Source organism: Cupressus sempervirens, chromosome 6 (assembly GCF_028749045.1).
Source record: "Cupressus sempervirens isolate cs-2001-9-10 chromosome 6, ASM2874904v1, whole genome shotgun sequence".
Classification (NCBI taxonomy): Eukaryota; Viridiplantae; Streptophyta; class Pinopsida; order Cupressales; family Cupressaceae; genus Cupressus; species Cupressus sempervirens.
The window spans coordinates 247743533-247761579 of NC_143123.1; the positions used below are offsets into that span (position 1 = coordinate 247743533).

The 18047-nt window shown below is 34.4% G+C and overlaps 1 protein-coding gene across 13 annotated transcripts in view; it reads right to left on the minus strand.

Annotated features, from left to right (window-relative positions):
* Positions 1-18047, minus strand: part of LOC149552171 (putative RNA-dependent RNA polymerase 5) — a 282261-nt gene that overhangs the window by 212000 nt on the left and 52214 nt on the right. For all 13 annotated transcript variants that reach the window (XM_089787663.1, XM_089787659.1, XM_089787664.1 and 10 more), the window contains 3 exons: positions 5410-5584; positions 5206-5293; positions 4979-5119 (listed from right to left, as the gene is read on the minus strand). In XM_089787663.1, the coding sequence (XP_089643789.1) occupies positions 4979-5119; positions 5206-5293; positions 5410-5584 (404 nt within the window). The remainder of the gene's footprint in view (positions 1-4978; positions 5120-5205; positions 5294-5409; positions 5585-18047) is intronic.

The window sequence follows — 18047 nt, forward strand, 5'->3', positions numbered from 1 at the left end:
GTGCTTTTTGTTATAATGGAATACCTCACATTAGCTGGGAGATTTACTAAGTTGTATGGGTACCATTTCATGTTGGCCAATCACTTTAGGCATGATGTTAGGATCAACTTTCCATTTTACTTAAGGCAATCTCTTAGCATTTCCATTCAGGCTATTCAGAAAGACCCGAATGGTGAGCATGTTTGCCATGAGGGTCTTATGGTCCTTATAATGAATGTGTTAAAATCCAAGAAGATTGTGAAACCCAAGGGCAATTTGAAAGGGGAAAATTATGATACGGAAGGGAGTCTCCCGAAAAAGGGTCATGATTCAGATACCCAAGATGAAACTAAGGGGGGTATGGGGAGTTTTGAAAAGAGCTCTAGTTGTAGTTCTAGAAAGAAGAAAGAGATGGTTTTTGACTCTGATTCTGATTGGGAAAGTCATTTTATGGAGGAATTAGTGAGAGATCAATATAAAAAGAGGAGTGGGGGTAAAGGAAAGGGTATTAAGTGTTTACAGCATAGATTAATTAAGTAATGCACACAAATAATGAACAAGAACAGCAACAGTAGAACTCCTTTTATTATTCGCACATGCCAAGACATTACATTATGGTTGATAAGATAAGATGATTTACAATGATCCCAGACGGGTTATAAATACTTTCCGCTGAACCTTCCCGAAGGGGTCCGTCAGCTACAAAACAATCCTAATCTACCCGTCAGCTACAAAATCCTTACCGATGACATAAACCCATCGGCCCATCGGCTACAAAATCTTTACCGACAACAACACCCTGTTGGCTATAGTTTCTACCGACGACATTAAGGGTTTTCAAGATGACTGGTCCTCTTCCCCTTCTGACAATGAGCCTCTGGCTCACTGGATGGAAAGGAAAAGAAAATCTTCAAGGTGGCAGGAGGAGAAGTTACAGACTATGAAGAATGGGGATTCAGAAAATGAGGATGATGGGGAACAGGGGCATCTTATAGATTTTGATGATAATACTGATGGTGGGCCCAGGTCGTCCAAAGGTCTATTTGGTAATCTTGGTACAATCATGAAGGAAATTGGCTTCCTAAAGTAGCAAATGTAGGTGTTTGGCAAGGAAGTGAAGCAAGTTAGTAAAATTGTCAAAGGTGAGCATACACTCGGCCAACACATAGACAAGCTTTCGAAGGTTATTGGGAATGGAGAAGAAGTTAAAAACCTTATGCATAAGATACCACAGCTCGATGCCAAACACAGGGTGCTGGATAAAGCGATTAGTGCTAATCAAGGGAAGCTGTCTAAAATGGAAGCTAAGCTGGGTAATCTAGAAAAGTTGTTCAAACAGATGGCTGATAATGTGGGTAACCTCTTGAAGATGCTTGAGCATGACAAAGGGCAGGACTCCCCTCCGGTGGTTGAGAATCAGGGTCCTAGCAAATGCACCCGATCTCATTCTAAGAAGAATGAGGAAGTGAGTAAAATGGATGAGGTGAAGGCTGTTGCTGAGAATATGCATATTCGGCCAGATCAGGATGTTGAACTGATAAAGACTTCTTAGCTGGTCGGTTGTTCTTTTTTGGCTATTCTTTTGCTATCTTTTCCAGCTTTGTCTTGGTTGACCTCATGGCTGTTCTTTTTGGAGGTCTGTCTCATGTTGTCCCGTGTTGCTTTTCTATGTTGTTTACTTCTCTTGTTTCTTTCTAGACTTCTAGTTTTATGTAAAAGGTTTCGGGTCCTTTAAAACCTATTTTTACTTAATCAAAACTAGCATTGTACAATACCCAAGACAAAGTCCTTTGAAATAACAAAGTTGGAGTCGGATTGTAAGGTAAAGTTGAAGTTTAAGCCAAAATTAAAACCACAACTCAGAAAATAAAAAACAATGATCCCTAAGAAACCATACAAGAAGTGGCAAGAGATAGCAAGAGGTAGACCAATCACTCTAACCGAGTAGACAAACTACCAGTTGAAGATGAATGCGAAGTAGAGTCTAAAGACCATGTATCCAAGAATAACATCAAAGCAGATGAACAATTGTCTATAAGGTCAGACTAATAGTAACCCACAACAAGGTAAGGCTGATCATGGAAATGGAAGCTTGTAAGGGCATTGGACATACTAGCAACGTTGTAGCATTTGTAAGTTGAACAAAAAAAACAAGCATTCAGTGACTAAAAAGTAAGTCAAATCGATTTCACTATCTCATCATATTCTGCCTAGAATAAAGCATTTCATGTTCACATAGAGTAGAATAAGCAATTCCAATAGGAACATAATCAACTATATTATAGAAAGGAGATACAAAATTCATATAATAGGAAGAAAAACACACTAAGTCATTAAAAAATACCTGCACAAAAAAATTGAGAATTTCACACAAACACTCATATCTAGTTGTAAAGCATAGAAAAATTGCCAAGATGAACATTGTTGAAATGACTGAACCTCAACTTCTAGAGGTAGTTTGGATGGTCAAACTTCAACACGCGCATGCGCGCGCGCGCGCGCGAGAGAGAGAGAGAGAGAGAGAGAGAGAGAGAGAGAGAGAGAGAGAGAGAGAACTCGTGCCAGCTCATTAGCTGAAGCAACATACTGGATTAGTTTTGTTATGTTGTTCAGTTGATAAGAATGGCTAAGGTATGTTGGTTCAGTTGAGTAGTTTTGGGTATTTGTTGATGGTTACAAAATCTTCACAACAGTTCCTTAAAAATTTTCATCTAGTCAAGTCAAGGGTCCTCATTGTACAAGATACTTTTTATTCCAAACTATGAATGAAGGGCATTGATGAATAAAATATACATTATACTCTTTTTATATGTTGATCAATATACTCTTATCTAGTTTAATTCTTTATGAATAACTATGTTTTCTTTTCCCTATTAATTGTCTAACCATAGAAGAAAACAATGTCTAACCATAGAAGAAAGCAATATCAACATCTATAGTATTTCGCATCTATTTTAATAACCTACATTGACCCTACCTTCAACGCAACACATTGTGTAGGGTTAACTCTACATGGCCCCTGCATGTACCACTTTAGCTTCAATGTATTTGCAGCTATGTGGAAGGGGATGTTGAACTTAACCAACCTCTAACAAATGATTTATTGAATATTCTAGTTCAGCAACTAGAATGTTGGCTCTTTGCCTTGTGAAATACCCTTCATCTGACCAAGAAAACCATCAATGCATTCATACAACTTGCCAAGCCCAAGAGCATTAACATTCGCACATCTGGAGACTTTCAACACTAGGGAAATGATTACAACAATGTCATTTAAATTAGCTTTAAAAAAATGTAAATCTTGACCTCCCTCATCATCCTCTTCCCCTCCTTGGGCTTAGAATCAAGCCACCAATATGCCTCTTGTACCTCAACCATTTTCCCAAAAGAATAATGTAGATGGATATCTAGCTCAAAAAATTCAGAAGTCATCAAAACTGCATGTGAAACAATAGCCTTGCAAATAAACATTTTAACATTTCTAGCATCATTATTCATTACATGCAGCCAAGAATAATCCAACCAAGTTTTCCCATGTCTTTGAGTATATTAGTCATTGCAAGCTCACAAGGATTCCACCGAATATGCTTGTAGGCAACCTCAATCAGCTCTCATAAAAAATTTACAAATATATTTCATTTATCACTACTTGCACCACATTCTCTACCAACCTCTTCAAGACCATCTCTAAGGAGTTAGAACTAAAATTTCACATTCTCTATCAAAAACAAATTGTATATTAATTTCTACATTGTTGTGAAAGAAAGAAAAACTTAAGCTTTATTTATTTATTTGCTTTTTTAAGTAAATATTTCTGTTCAAAAAACCTGCATTGTGAAATACTCTAGTCTTCTCAATTTAGAATTTACTGTGTCTCTCAATGTCATGAATTAATCTTGTATAAGATGTCTTCTTGATTGTTCAATTACCTGGTGTGTTTTAAGGTATTTAGTATGCTCACAGCATGCTCTGTGTCAGAACAAGGTGCTTAAAAGTCCATAATGTGAAGACAAAAATTTTCTCCATCATTTCCTCTTCAATATTTTGCATTAGACCAAAACCTTTTATTTGCTAGTGTCAAGAACAAAAACAACTTTGCAAAGGAGACTAAACTGAAACTACAAATTTATGCAGTGCATAAAAGTTTAAAACAAAACCACCAACTTGTTCAATTAGAAAACTGCCCAAACAGTTGCAATAGTTTTACAATCACAAAAATTCTTCACATAGTTTCACAGTTCCTTCAACTTGCAGATGTACCACTGTTGCAGAACTGCCCCAAGTAGGTGCAAAATCATCACACCAATTATATAATAATAACAGAAAGGAAGGGACCTCTTCACTGTTTCACGATTCTTGCAAGCTATGAAGACCATTACTTTTCCAATCAACTCAAAATCAGTAGCTATTTTTTGATACAGCATAACTTTTTCAAAAGGAATCCATGTGTAATACAAATACACAGCAGATATCTCCTTGTGTTGTTTTTTCTCCTAAAAACAAATTGCAGTATGAGGCCATAACAAGTTATAAACCCCTAATAATTGATCCTATCAACCAATTGCCTTTAATGATTTCCATGATCTAATTTCTTACTAGCCCAAATTTATTTTATCAGGCAAGAGGTTATTAGTGTGTCACAAAGAAAATTTCAATTCACACCTGAGTTGCAAACCAAAATGCATATTTTGCACAAATATAGCATACATCAGAATTCCAACAAAGTAGCATTGCCTGAAGACTGAATCATAATAAAGTAGATAAGAGCATCATAAAGATTGGTAGTGCATACTTGGAAAAACTGCACAATGATTATGAGAATCTGACTTCGATGATGTCCAAACAAAAAGCTTTAGGAGTGCATGATTCAAAAATATTTTTAAAAATTCTGTAAACATGGTACTTTTAAATTGAAAATTGGATACTTTTAAGTGAGCCATCATTCCTATGTAACAACTGTGATGCACCAATGCACACAAGAATAAACATGTAGAGGTACCTTGCAATCTTTGTCAAAGTGTTTTCCTTGGTATATTTTCAATGCACAATGTGAAGCCAAATCTTCAGATATAAACCCAGTTCCATCAGTTTGGACTAGAGCTTCCCCATTACTATCCTTAGTTTCATTCTGATTCTCATCCTGTCATATCATAGCCAAATATCCATGTTTATTAATTTGAGAATACATGCAAGCCAAGAATTGGAATAAAAGGAAAAAGCACATACCATACACGGTATGTCTTTAATATGTTTAATCACTATATTACTGATATCACCTTCAAAACATATAGTGTTTGAAAGAATCAATGAAAATCTGCAAAGTCAAATAAGTCCAAAATATTCTAGCATCAATGCAACTTCATAGACATAGAGAGAAATAATTTACTAATATTGATCCATGTGATAAAACACAAAGATGCAACAACTTACCTCAACATGTATTTCTTCAAACTTGACACAGTATGTGCATGCATAAACATGCATCGTGCTTCATGGATGGATTTGTCAAACAAATTATACGCACTATTTATGTCAACCTCAGCAAATGACTGAGTACAAACAAAGTAGCATTTAATGTTTTTCTGCTTCCGACTGTCCTTGAACACTGTCGTCAAATAAAGAGATGTGTCTTTAGTTAGATCCATTTAGAGCACAACCACTAAATCAATCAAAAAAAAAAAAATTCTATTCGATTCCAATCTTATCAGGTTTAAAACATTTCAGGTTTTCTGTTGTGCCTTTATTGAACTCCAACATAAAATGAAAATGAAGAACTAAATGCCAATCACTGTCACTGCTAATTATGATACAAAATTGAACTTCTATAAGTCTTTAAGTTCTGTCAGGTTCCTGTTATCTCCAAAATCTACACCCTGATTTGCTTTAAGTCCTAAAACTCGCAACGATTTTGGAGAAACATTGGATCAACCAGAAGTTGTGGGTAACCTATGACCTGGTTGAACCTCCGGATTCGAGGCCGGTTCCTATATGATATATCTGATACCTTACTTGTACCAATAGAGACGTGAAAACTTATATGGAAAAGGGTAAAAAGACAACCTTGAACATGAAAAGGTTAAAAGATTTAAAATAAGGTGATACACCAAGATTGATAACACAAAGTATTGTTATACCTAAGACACAATGAAAGTTTTTTAAACAGATAATCACAAAACCCTTGCTTGAAGATCTGCTAATTCATATCAATAATTTAAGAAAAGGTTTATGAACTTGAAAATATATGAAAGGAAACTAATCACGATCGAATATATCAATAATGGAAACACAACTCAAAACCTATGAAACAGATATTAGATAAGGAAGATGCAAGACAAGACATAATTTAGAAAAGGTCTATCAATAAAAACACAATCTGAATAACGTCAATCACCTTGAAGCATACAACCAAATCTTTCACTCCAAAACTAGTTCCAATGAAAGCTTTATTCCAATCAAAGGCCCAAAAAACAATACATCTACATAATAGCTCAGAATAATGAAGAAAAAGATACTAAGGACAAAATCACATAAGCATCTTTCTTCTCTCAAAATCTGAACCCCTTCTTCAAAAATAATGCCATCTTCCATAAAATCACGAAGTTTGGGTCAAAATAATGAGTTAGCTCATTATCAAGAACCTCTGAAAACTCCAAAAATATGTCCCACCTATCTCAAACTGAGCCTTCACCATCCATGTATAAGAAAAGTCTAAAAATGATCCAAAAATTGCCACAAATAACTCCATAATGCACTTCAAACTCCTCAGTCTAAACTAGGCCTCTAAAAATATCAACTGAGACTGCCCCTTCAAATTTGGCATTAAAAATATCAATTCAACTGCTTGATACTCTTAGTTCAACTTGACACTACAATGCAATTTTCCTTTTTTAACTCATTTTTTAATTCTTAACTTATCATTTTTTAATTGCATGAATGTTATTATTAAAGAATTGATTTGTAGAGTATCAATTACATAATAATAATAGTCACTTAAACTTTTTGTTAAGTTTCAGGATTTGCACCCTTTACTGAACTGGAAAACGTTCAGTAACCCTTACTTAACATGAGATTCACTTCACTATATGGGACTGGACAGTGAGATGAAACCTCCGGATTCTAGGCTGGCTCCTATTGAATCTCTCAATGATAACCTCTTAAAACTTAAAGAAAACTTGAGGGAAAGGGGGAGAAGTTACTGAAAACCAAAACCTAAACCTTAAGTCTAAACTAAGGAAGTGATACACCAAAGAGGGATATGGAAATGTAACCCACATGTAACAGAGAGGATAATATAGCTTTATGAAACACAGATGAAACACAACTTCCTGTAAAGGCTTGCACAAATGATTTATAATAAGGTTTTCCACTGAAACCACAAAGAGAAAGATAAACTAATGCCTCCCTTTGACCAATTTCACCTAAAAACACATGTTATAACTTGAAAACATACTTACTGTTCTACACAAAGCTGCTGAAATGAGACAGAAAACAAGGAATAACGAAACATTCACAAGTTAACCTATCCAATCATTTAAAATGCACACAGAAATTGTAGAAAGGAAAAGAGCTCACTCATAACTTCACCAAGCATAATCACACTGCTGTAACCTATATTATATCTCTAGAAATGAATTACAAACTCTGTAGAATGAAGTCCAGGACTCAGAGAATAGCCACAAAACTTCCATCCACACCAATCAGAACCTCCCCAAATGAGCATTTTACTCATACTTATGCACCAAATACCCAACTGCATTTAGAAAGTCATAAATGCTGGGTCGGATTCAACCCCAAAGGCCAACTTGAGTCCTTGACAAGACTTCAAAAAGGTGTACAAAATAGCCCAAAAGGCATGGTCTGATAAATCACCAATTGCCCCTCATAAATGTAGCCCCAAAACTCCTGCCAGACTCCAAAAGCAATAATTTCCTGCCCTCAAGTCTTATCATACATGACTCAACACTTAATCATAATGATCTGCAAAATATATGTCTCTCAACCCTTTTTAAAGGAAAATAAATATTTATTTCCTATTATTTACTTATTAAATGATTTATATTTTAAAAATAAAATATAAAGCATCTAATATTTATAATTTAATAACTTTTTATAATATGATTTACACTTTCTTATTTTAATAAGTATTAGTTATTTTTTATATAAAACATTAAGTAATAAGAATCAATTACTTAATATTTCAATAAAATAGCTAATATTTATTAAAATAGCAAAAAAAAGAATAAATTATATTATAAAAAGAAACCAATGAAGCAAATATATATTTAACCTTCTAAAAGAATTAAACAAAACAAAAACTTTGCAAAAAAAAAAAGTGCTGATTAAGGGGGAAGAAAGACTTTGGGCGACAGTTTGTGGCCATTTGAGAAATTAAAACAAGGCAAAACTCCTCCCTCATATCTCGGACTTCAAATTTTTCTAAAATATGAGAAAGGGCAGAATACTTATTCGAATACCCTAATCATCTTTGTCATTTTTTGCATTTACACATTACATGAAGAAGTCGTGGCCAAGGAGAAAGAGGGTTTGCTGGCCGCCATGAGGAAGGACCCTAGTTTTTTACATGCCGCCATGAAAATATGTTGGAGTTCTGAGCTGCCATCAAGCAAAAAAGGATTTGCTTGTATTTTTTTCTATCATGGGACTCGCATGCTCTTTTGATCTGGTGGGTGCCGCCATGGAAAAGAATGGAGTTCGATTTCTTGAAGCCATGCTACAGCTCGAACCTAAACCTCTCCTGCGTTTTCATCTTCATGCTCTGCTCATGGAAGAAAGAGGGTTATTGAAGCCTTCTAAGGCCATTTCGTTGTTTCAAAATCTGGATTTGCTGAAAGCTTTTCTTTGAGACTCATTGCGTAGATGGTGCAGTAGCCTCCCAAGCGATTTGTTGGTTGCTTTTAGACATTTTCTGGGTGCTTCCTCTTGCAAAATCACCACTTGGTAAGCGTACCTTGTCTATATTTGTTGTTTTTTTTTAGATCTCTGTTGTCACTGTCTTGAGAAGGGTTTGATTGCCATATGCTTCCAGCTGATAAGAAAATGTTTCCAAGTGCAAAAGAATAATACTTTTTTGGATTTTTTAAGGAAAAAACGACCATGGCTTTGGTCTGTAGATGTATTCTTGCATTATATTTTCTTATCCATATCTATGCGGGCTTTGCTTTTGTCTTTGAAATATGGACTCACTGCTATTACATGCAGGTTTCATCTTTTAAATGAAATTCAGAAGTTGCATTTTAAAGAACCCGAATGGGGTTTCTTTGCTTTTGCAAAGGCATTAACCTGTACTTTCCTCATATTAACTTCTTTAGAACTGCACCTTTTCACTTCTTTCTTCAGAATATATTTGCTTTCCCAAATCGTTCCTTTATTTAAAAAAAAAAAAGAAACAACCACCATGTGGAGATGCAGTTGCAAAATATATTGTTTCATTTGTTGAGCCTCTTTGCAAGGTTTTACTGGTTTTTTATAGCGACTGGTTCTTTGTATTGCTTGCTGTTGTAACATTTTGCCGGTTAAAATGTTCTCATCAAGCCATCAGCCGTAGATATGTGGCTTTGGTATGAAACCCTTGCTGTGATTTGGCTTCCTTTACTGATGTTACTGCCATTGGTAGTACTGGAGTCTGTATTGTGTGTGCTTCACACATGTTATTGTAGGTGTATGTTTCAGCATTTAACATTTTTATAAAGGTTGTGCTGGAAGATTAATTCTAAAAGTTATATTTGTTTCCATATTCAAAGACAAAAAACAAAACGGGGTTTCTCATGTAGCATCAGCTTCTGTTTGATAGCAATCTTGAGAGTATCCTGCTGCCTTCAAAGTATGAGATGGATATTTGGAAACCACACTTCCTTTACTCAATTTCATTTAATCCTGCTAATGAATTTACAGGAGAAGATTCTTTTTCATTTATAGAAATTGGTGTTCTAGCTCCTATGCCTTTTTCACACCAAGTCTTCACGACTTTGTAGCTCTACATTGACAATGTTCACGAAGGCGAATCTTATGCTGAAAAATCTAAAACCTCAAGTCAGCCACCTCATGATGTAGAAATGTCAGCACCAGTGAAAGCAATTGTATTTTCCTTTCTCAATGAATTTAGCCAGTTCTATTCCATTTTTTAGATCTGAAGGTCTAATCTTGCTTTCTTAAAAAAACAAATTTGTATGTGGGAGTTGGACTAAAAAACATATGGAGACCTCTAGATTGTTGAAATGCTGAGTTTGATTGATATGGATTTTATAACATATTTATTTTTACTGCGAGGCCATTTTCCAATAGCAAACATTGAATCTTGTCTTTGACAACCAAGATACCTCCAGAGTTAGAAGCACGATGTCACCAATATAAAGGATGTGTAGGAACAGAGACACTGCGTGATGTCATTCTCAGAGTTAACTTGTAGAATCAGTAATGATGTGATAAGATCATATGCATTTCTCCTAGTCATGTTTGGCATATAAAAGCAATCTCTCGGCATGTGCACCCCCCTGTATTTTATGTTGAAGACATGGCATCATTTGTTTGCTTAGCTTCTATTACCCTTTTAAATGCCAAACATTTTGTTTTGATACAGATAATAACTGTGTATTCTCTCAGTGTCCATTTCTGTCTATAAAACAGTCATTCTTGCCATTATATCACTGTTTTGTCCTTTGATATGCATGTTTAAAAGATGCAAACAGCATTCCTCGGTATCCCTATTTGCCTGTTGTACATGTTCATAAATAACTTCATTAAACAGATTTGTTAGTCTGTTCATCTTCTCTATCTCGTAGCATATCTTATGAGGTTCGAGCACGGGCTCGTGACACTCACGAATGGTTTTATTTCTTTTTAGCACTAAATGCCAATATCACTGCTTGTTTTCTTTCATGACGGAATGCATTGACAGATAGAATATATAGTCGTAGAGGTAGGTAGTCATTGCTTAGATCTAACATCAGTTACTTTATATTTTTTGCAACTGTTGGGGACCATGGAGCTCGGAGCTGGACAAGTGTGGCAGGAAAAGAAACCATAACCAGTCAAAGCAACAGGCAATGACTGGTTATCTCTATTCCTATTTCTTTCATGTATATATTTATTTGTTAGTGTATTTCTTGATGAAAGAAAATTAATCAGTTATCCTCGCGGCTTGTGTGAGATTTTCTCCATTCAGCACATTAATTCATTTCATTTTCATTTTGTAAAAAAAAAAAAAATGAAAATTTTGTGCATATCAGATGATGATCTATACAATGAACATTGTATTTCTTTTGCTTATGATTTCATAAATGATTGCAAAAAGATGGAATAGTAATGAAATAGAAAATGTACGCTTCTTTTGCAATGTTCTTTCAGTGATGTTACTTGAAGTAAAAATTCAGCATGTGTGAAATTTTGGTAACACTTGCATCATAGGGTGGACCCGAAAAGTTTATAAAAAACACTTAAGGAACTGAAGTAAAAGGGAAGTCAATAGTTCAATTTCTCATTTGAAGTTCATGAAATGTTGAAGGTAAAACACGGCAGGGTTTTCTTGAAACCCTAGCCACCATGAAGATCAAACTCGCGATTTACTTGCTGGGAGATGTCATTTTACTGCGTATCTTGCTATTTTGGAGGACGCCTGGCATATTTTCAGATCTTGGCATGAAAAATAGAGGTTTTCTTGCAGCCACCAACTGGTTATTTGGTGTTGTTGAAGACGAAATCTGCTATTTTGTGGTTCTCTTTAATGTTAACTTTACTGGCTATGAGCGCCATTTCTTCTCTTTGGCCACGAGATTTGAATCAATAGGTTGGAAGTGGGGACGCTAGTAGACCCATTTTGTTGTTTGGAAACAAAGAAAATTGTGGCTCTCTGCTGGTCGTTGTAAGAGATCTTTCCCTCTTCTTTTTCTTGTGAACTTTCTTGTGGGTTTCGGAAAAATGAAGCCTCGAGATTATTTGTTCCATTATTTGAAGGTGTATTTGCTCTCTTGCTGCTGTTATAAAATATGAGCAACCTTTTTAATTTCAGACCTGTGGCTTTCTTTAATTGAGGCATCTGCATTCTCATGGATTCTTTTGAAATCATTCACCAAGCTTGTAAGAGGGTTTTTAACTAAATGATGCAATATCTGGGCGCCATCTTTACTGATGTATTTGTGATCTTCTTGCTGTAATGAAATAGATACAATAGTACTATTCTTTTACATCATTTACTTATTGGAATGCAACTGTACTTCCTCCATGCTGAAAGTTGTTAAATGCTGAAAGTTGTAATTTCTGTGAGTTTTTTGGCTCCTTGCTGGGTTGTTGTTTGAACTCATTTATGAGGGTTCCTTGCTGTTTCTGAGTTTTTGACTAAGATGTTCGCAAAATGCTCTTATAGATAGTGATTGTTTTGCTGAAAGTAACTCATTCATTGATCTCTGTTACTGGTTCTTGCTTTCATTGCTGAAAGTTGCATATAGATGCAATATTTACTAATGTATTTGTAATAGATTCATGATATATGAAATTCCTTGCTGAGTGTATTTGATTAAACTCTTAGAGACTGTGATTCTTTGCTAAAAGTCATACCGGATTTCTTGTTTTGTCTCTGCTGGAAATAAATTTTGGACAGGAAATTTCCTCTGTTTAATATGACTGTGTTATACATTTGCCATTGCTGATATGTTTCCATTAGTTGCTGTTTGAACTATACCAGATTTCTTATTTGGGTTTTAGTTGAAAGATGCATCTGTATGCCATATTCCCCTCAAATCTGTGATTTTCTTGGCATATAATAAACACTACAGAAAGTACCTTTCTTGAGATAAATTAATGTCATAAAATCTGGCCACCATTTTTGTCTCTGTTCTGTGATTTTTTTTTCATCTCCATTCTTAGTTAGTTGTGACATACCAAAAGAGATAACTCTTTCCTTCCTTGTTCTGTTATAAGGGTCTGCATATGTCCATTGAAGCTCTCATCTATTGTATTACCTGACCAACAGTGATGGTGTTCTACATTATGTTAGTGTTGCCGGCTGTCTCAATGTATTGTGATTCAAAAGTTGAACTCCCACAACCTGCCTGTAGCTTCTGGCCATTTTTGGAACTCAAACCTGTGGAGCCTTTTCCTTCTCCTTAGGATTCTTTGTTGAATCTAATGCCCTCTAGTCTGGTTTTGCTTCCTTTCCAGCATTATTTTCTCCCCATTCCCAACATTGTGCCTTTACTGGACTTCTTGTAAGTTTCATTTTACTGATAGTGATGAGTATTATCTTGCTTCTGTTTGCATCTTGACCTGTATGATGCATTTTTCCTACTGCTGAAAATGGTTACTTTTTGTTGTGGTAGATAACCTCTTGCTGTAGCTTTCATTCTTGCTGTATTAGCAAAACAGAAGATTTCAAAACTTTAAAAGTTTGTCCCTTTAATGTTTCATTTGTTGTTATTTGTATGCATACCAATCCCACCTGCTACGCCTATCCTCTTTTCACCAGTTTTTATAAGTAAAAGGTTTCAAAACAAAATGAATTGTCCCTTTAATACTTCTATTCTTCATGATTGACTTCTCTATCTGCTAATGTATGCCTATATTTTATTGAGAGGAATAGCGTGTAGGATGGTGAATGCGAGATGAAGTGAGCTATCAGCATTGCTTAGATCCATTGGATTTAACCTATTCTCTTTTGTAAATGCAGGGATTGGAAGCACGGAAAGGGCAAGATCTAAAACAGCAAGAAGGTGGATGCAGATGGATGCCACTTCACCAGTCATTATAGGCAATGACTAGTGCCCATGACCTTTTTCTCCTTTTACTACTCTTTCATGTTAATGATTTCAGTAGAGTATAGGTGTATATCACCACATAGGGACTACTCTCACAGTCAAATGTGTGGGAGAAATTTACTTTCAGCATTTTATTTCTGTCATGATTTGTTTCATCATACAAACATTTTATATTATTTCAGTATGAATAAGAAACTTTTCCTTTAATGCATTTCTGAGAATTGCTTGAAAGTAATAAGCATGTATGTTTTCCTCCATTTGAACATGTGTGAAAATTGAGCAACAGTTCCTAGTAGCACAAACTATTCATTATGCTGTATTGCTGTCTATGAAGGGACATGTGCTTCTTAAAGATTAGAATTTTCCCTTTACACGTCAATTTTCTATTTGTTTGAATGACGAGCAATTGAACACTATTCAGAATCTGTCACCTACCTCCCTGATTTGCAATAATTATTTCTGCCCCAGTTGATGCAATTTAAGTTAGCTCTAGCCTGGCACACCAGTCAAAACTCGATGCTCGTAAGTGCTTTTTCTGTTAGTCATCAAGGGCATAATCATTGTGTCTTAACCAAACTCAACTTGTGGTTTTCCCAGTCAACTTGCAAGGTCATTCATACAAAAGTTTACCTCTTCAAACTAACAACTGTTGTAGGTTAATAAAGGTCACAACTGTTTACTCAAACAATGGCAAGATTTGAATAGGATAGTGAAGTGAAATCAATGCAAGGATAAGGCCCCTGAGAATGTTTATGAGTGAAACAAGAACCTACAAGGCTGATAACGCCTGTAATAATAGGAAGGTACACTTGAATTGATCAAACCATAATTAAACTATGTCTTGGCTTATGTGACTGAAATTGTAATAAACACACATTTTTAAAAAAATTGACTGCAAATTATCTGCAATGGAATCTTCTTATCACTTTCTGATCACTCGCTTCCCAAGATGGGCAAGATGAGAGCATACACTGAGTTTGAGCCACACTAACTATTCAGAATGCAGAAATTTTTTACAAAAAAACACTTGTGCTATGTAAGAACTGCAAGGAAAACACTTCAAAACTTATTGAGCAGTCTGTACACTTATGACAAGCACATACACTTCTTACTGATGTATTACAGCTGGAAATAAGTATGAAACCCTTGATTGTACATCCTGATGCACAGTGAATATTTATAAAACATTATTACCACAACAACTAATTCTCTTAACAGTCAATTAAGCCGGAAACAATATTTTTTTATCAACAATTCACATTCAGGAATCCGTACAACTATACATGCTAATAAAAACTCATATATATCAACAATGCATTCAACAATCCGTACAACTATACATACTGGTAAAAAACAATAAAATAGGCACTAATCATAAGATAATAGATCTGAAACTGCACAGAAGCAACTGGAAGATGCATGAATTACCCTGAAAACCTTCTTCAATGGCAGAAAATTTGATGACAGCAGCTGTTCTATCAGACAAACCCTATAACTCAAAGGTACAGCAGCTGGAAGACATGTATGACAGGAGAACCAAGCTCCAAAGGTCTCAGAAAACAACAATTAATCCAAAACTTGCAACACTTGTTATGAGTGAAAACATCAACAAAACACTGGGTGGAGCCATTCTTAGGCTGGAACCTCAACAAAACAACTGATCCAAATCTTTAGTCAGCAACAACTACAAACCTCCCTAAACCAAGATGGTCACAAACATGAATCACAGCTGATCCAATTACCATAATATCTCACAACAGCAACTGTAGATTTAAATCCTTTTAAAATTTAAAAATCTAGTTCTTCCACATTGTTGGGACACTTTGGTAACCAAGAAACAAATTCAAATCCTCAATCAATATTCAACAATTGAATACAATTATAATTCCTGAATGCAATCTCCTTCAATAGATAGAAGATTTTCTGTTTTGAATCCAAATATGAAAACTAAGAGAGTTTCGTCTTCAAGATCTTTCAAACCAAGGGTTTTTTCTTTCAATGCTTCAAGACTCTAATCCTGAAGGAGATATGAGAAATCACAAAAATGGGTGTTTCCGTGTGAATAGGTGTTAAAAACATGTTTTAAATACCACATAAGCCTTATATTATATATATTTAAGTTGCTTCTTTTGAAAATAACATAAATAAGCTACCTTAAAATATTATTGTTGCTTCCCTTATTTTATACCTTAACCTATAGAAATTACAGATTTTCAGTCTTCAAAATGTTTTTTTTTCATAAATAGACATGACACGTGGCCAAACTAGAGATGTGCATCAAGCACAATTGTGCAAGCCTCATCCAATTTGTTTTTGAAAGGTTTGATCAAAAGTACAGCACAACAGAATTTACTAGTTCTCTTTTTCAATGGACATGTTTCTTGCATTCTACCAATGTACATCATTTCATTTGTAATGTGACCTTTAGTGACTAGAATCTAATTATGAATAATAATAAGATAGTACAAATAATTGATGATAAATTTATTATCAATTATATCATTCATATAATATATTAATTGATATAACACAATATAATGTTATAAATATATTAGAATTAGAAATTAAATACTATTAATAAATAACAGTATAATATCATATATTAGTAAAACAAAATTATAATTTATTACTTATATAATAATACAATGATAAAATAGGAAAGAGGCTATAGCACAAGGGTAACTTGTGAGCCTTTCATATGGGAGGTCTTGGGTTCTAGTCTACTCGAGCATAACATATAATAATAATAAATTGATCTCAACAAATAAGTAATTAATATAGGCTTCAGCCCATTACCTATCCCAAAAAAAATAATACAATAATAAAATAATAAATAACTATGACAATGACACAATATAGACTAAAATGTTGAATATTACTATATTAAAGATCGGGAAAACATTATTGAGTGTCCTATATTAGGACTACAATAATCAAAGTAAAATAGAAAGAAAATCGTTGAATAGTGAATATGCATCTCTATGTTGAGTGCAATAATATCCCATCGGAAATACCACATTCCAAAAAGTCGATAGTATGAATATTTGATTCCAAGTGACTAATGTCTTAGGCATTTATAACTAGGTGACAGTGCAATTTCGTTAAAGAAAAGATTAAGATAAACAAAAATAATCTAGTCTGAAAGTTGTGATTGCTCATTGAATAGTCAGACCGCTTAGTGGAAGGAAGATATAGTTTCAAGACCGAACAAAAAAATCAGGTAAAAAAAAGCACAACACGGAAAACATAAGCAGACAAGACAAGGAACTGAATAAGAATCAAAAGGCAAGAAGTGACTCAGTCGGAATTACTAGGGGAAGCCAGACAACATGCCAGCATTAACACTATCATCCAACCAATAAAAAAGACAGGATTGCCCATCGCAAGAGTAGGAGATGCTAAAGAACACACTATGGCAATCTCAGATTGGAAATTAAGACATAGATATAAGACAGGCCAAGGAACTTCTCAAAGACATCACAGAATATAAGAATCGCAGTGCAGTAATATCGAAGATTTCTAATTAATATTCCTTATTAGAGTTGGTCCTATCAGGTATCCAGAAATTAACTATAAACATCAGCATGTTTATGATACTGTCAACACTTACACATTTACAATTAGCAAAAGAAGTTGAGTAAAATGGATCATTTTTCTGCAAATGTACTAATATAGCCATTGTAATTGATATGTTTCAAATGCAGATTTGGTTCTCATATAAATATGAGAGGAGACATGTCTCATGAAAAGACATGTCTCTAAGGTTTAATCATCACTTAAATAATATATATATTTAATAATAATAATTTGTATTATATATATATAATACATATATTATATACATGAATATGTATATATAGGATTATTATTAATATATTATGTATGTATATATATTTAATCAGATTATTATTACATGAATATGTATATATAGGAAATGATGATTTACCAATAACAATAATGTATATCACATCAAATCAATCCGACTGAAGCTACAACTTTGACACTTCCTCTTAGCTAGGGAGGATTTGTAGAACACATTATGCTCTTGAGTATTGTTATCACCAGAATTTGCACCCTAAAGATAAGCACCTAAATACTTAGAAATTCTGATGAAATATGGGAACAATCACAAGTTTGTGGGTAAACTATGAAGGTGATTGAACCTCCGAATTCTAGGCCGGTTCCTGTTTGATGTTATGATATTCCACCTATACTATGAACTTATGAAGAAAAGGGGTAGGAAGTACGGAAAAGGAATTATTTAAACTAGAAAGGTGATACACCAAAACGATAATGAAGGAT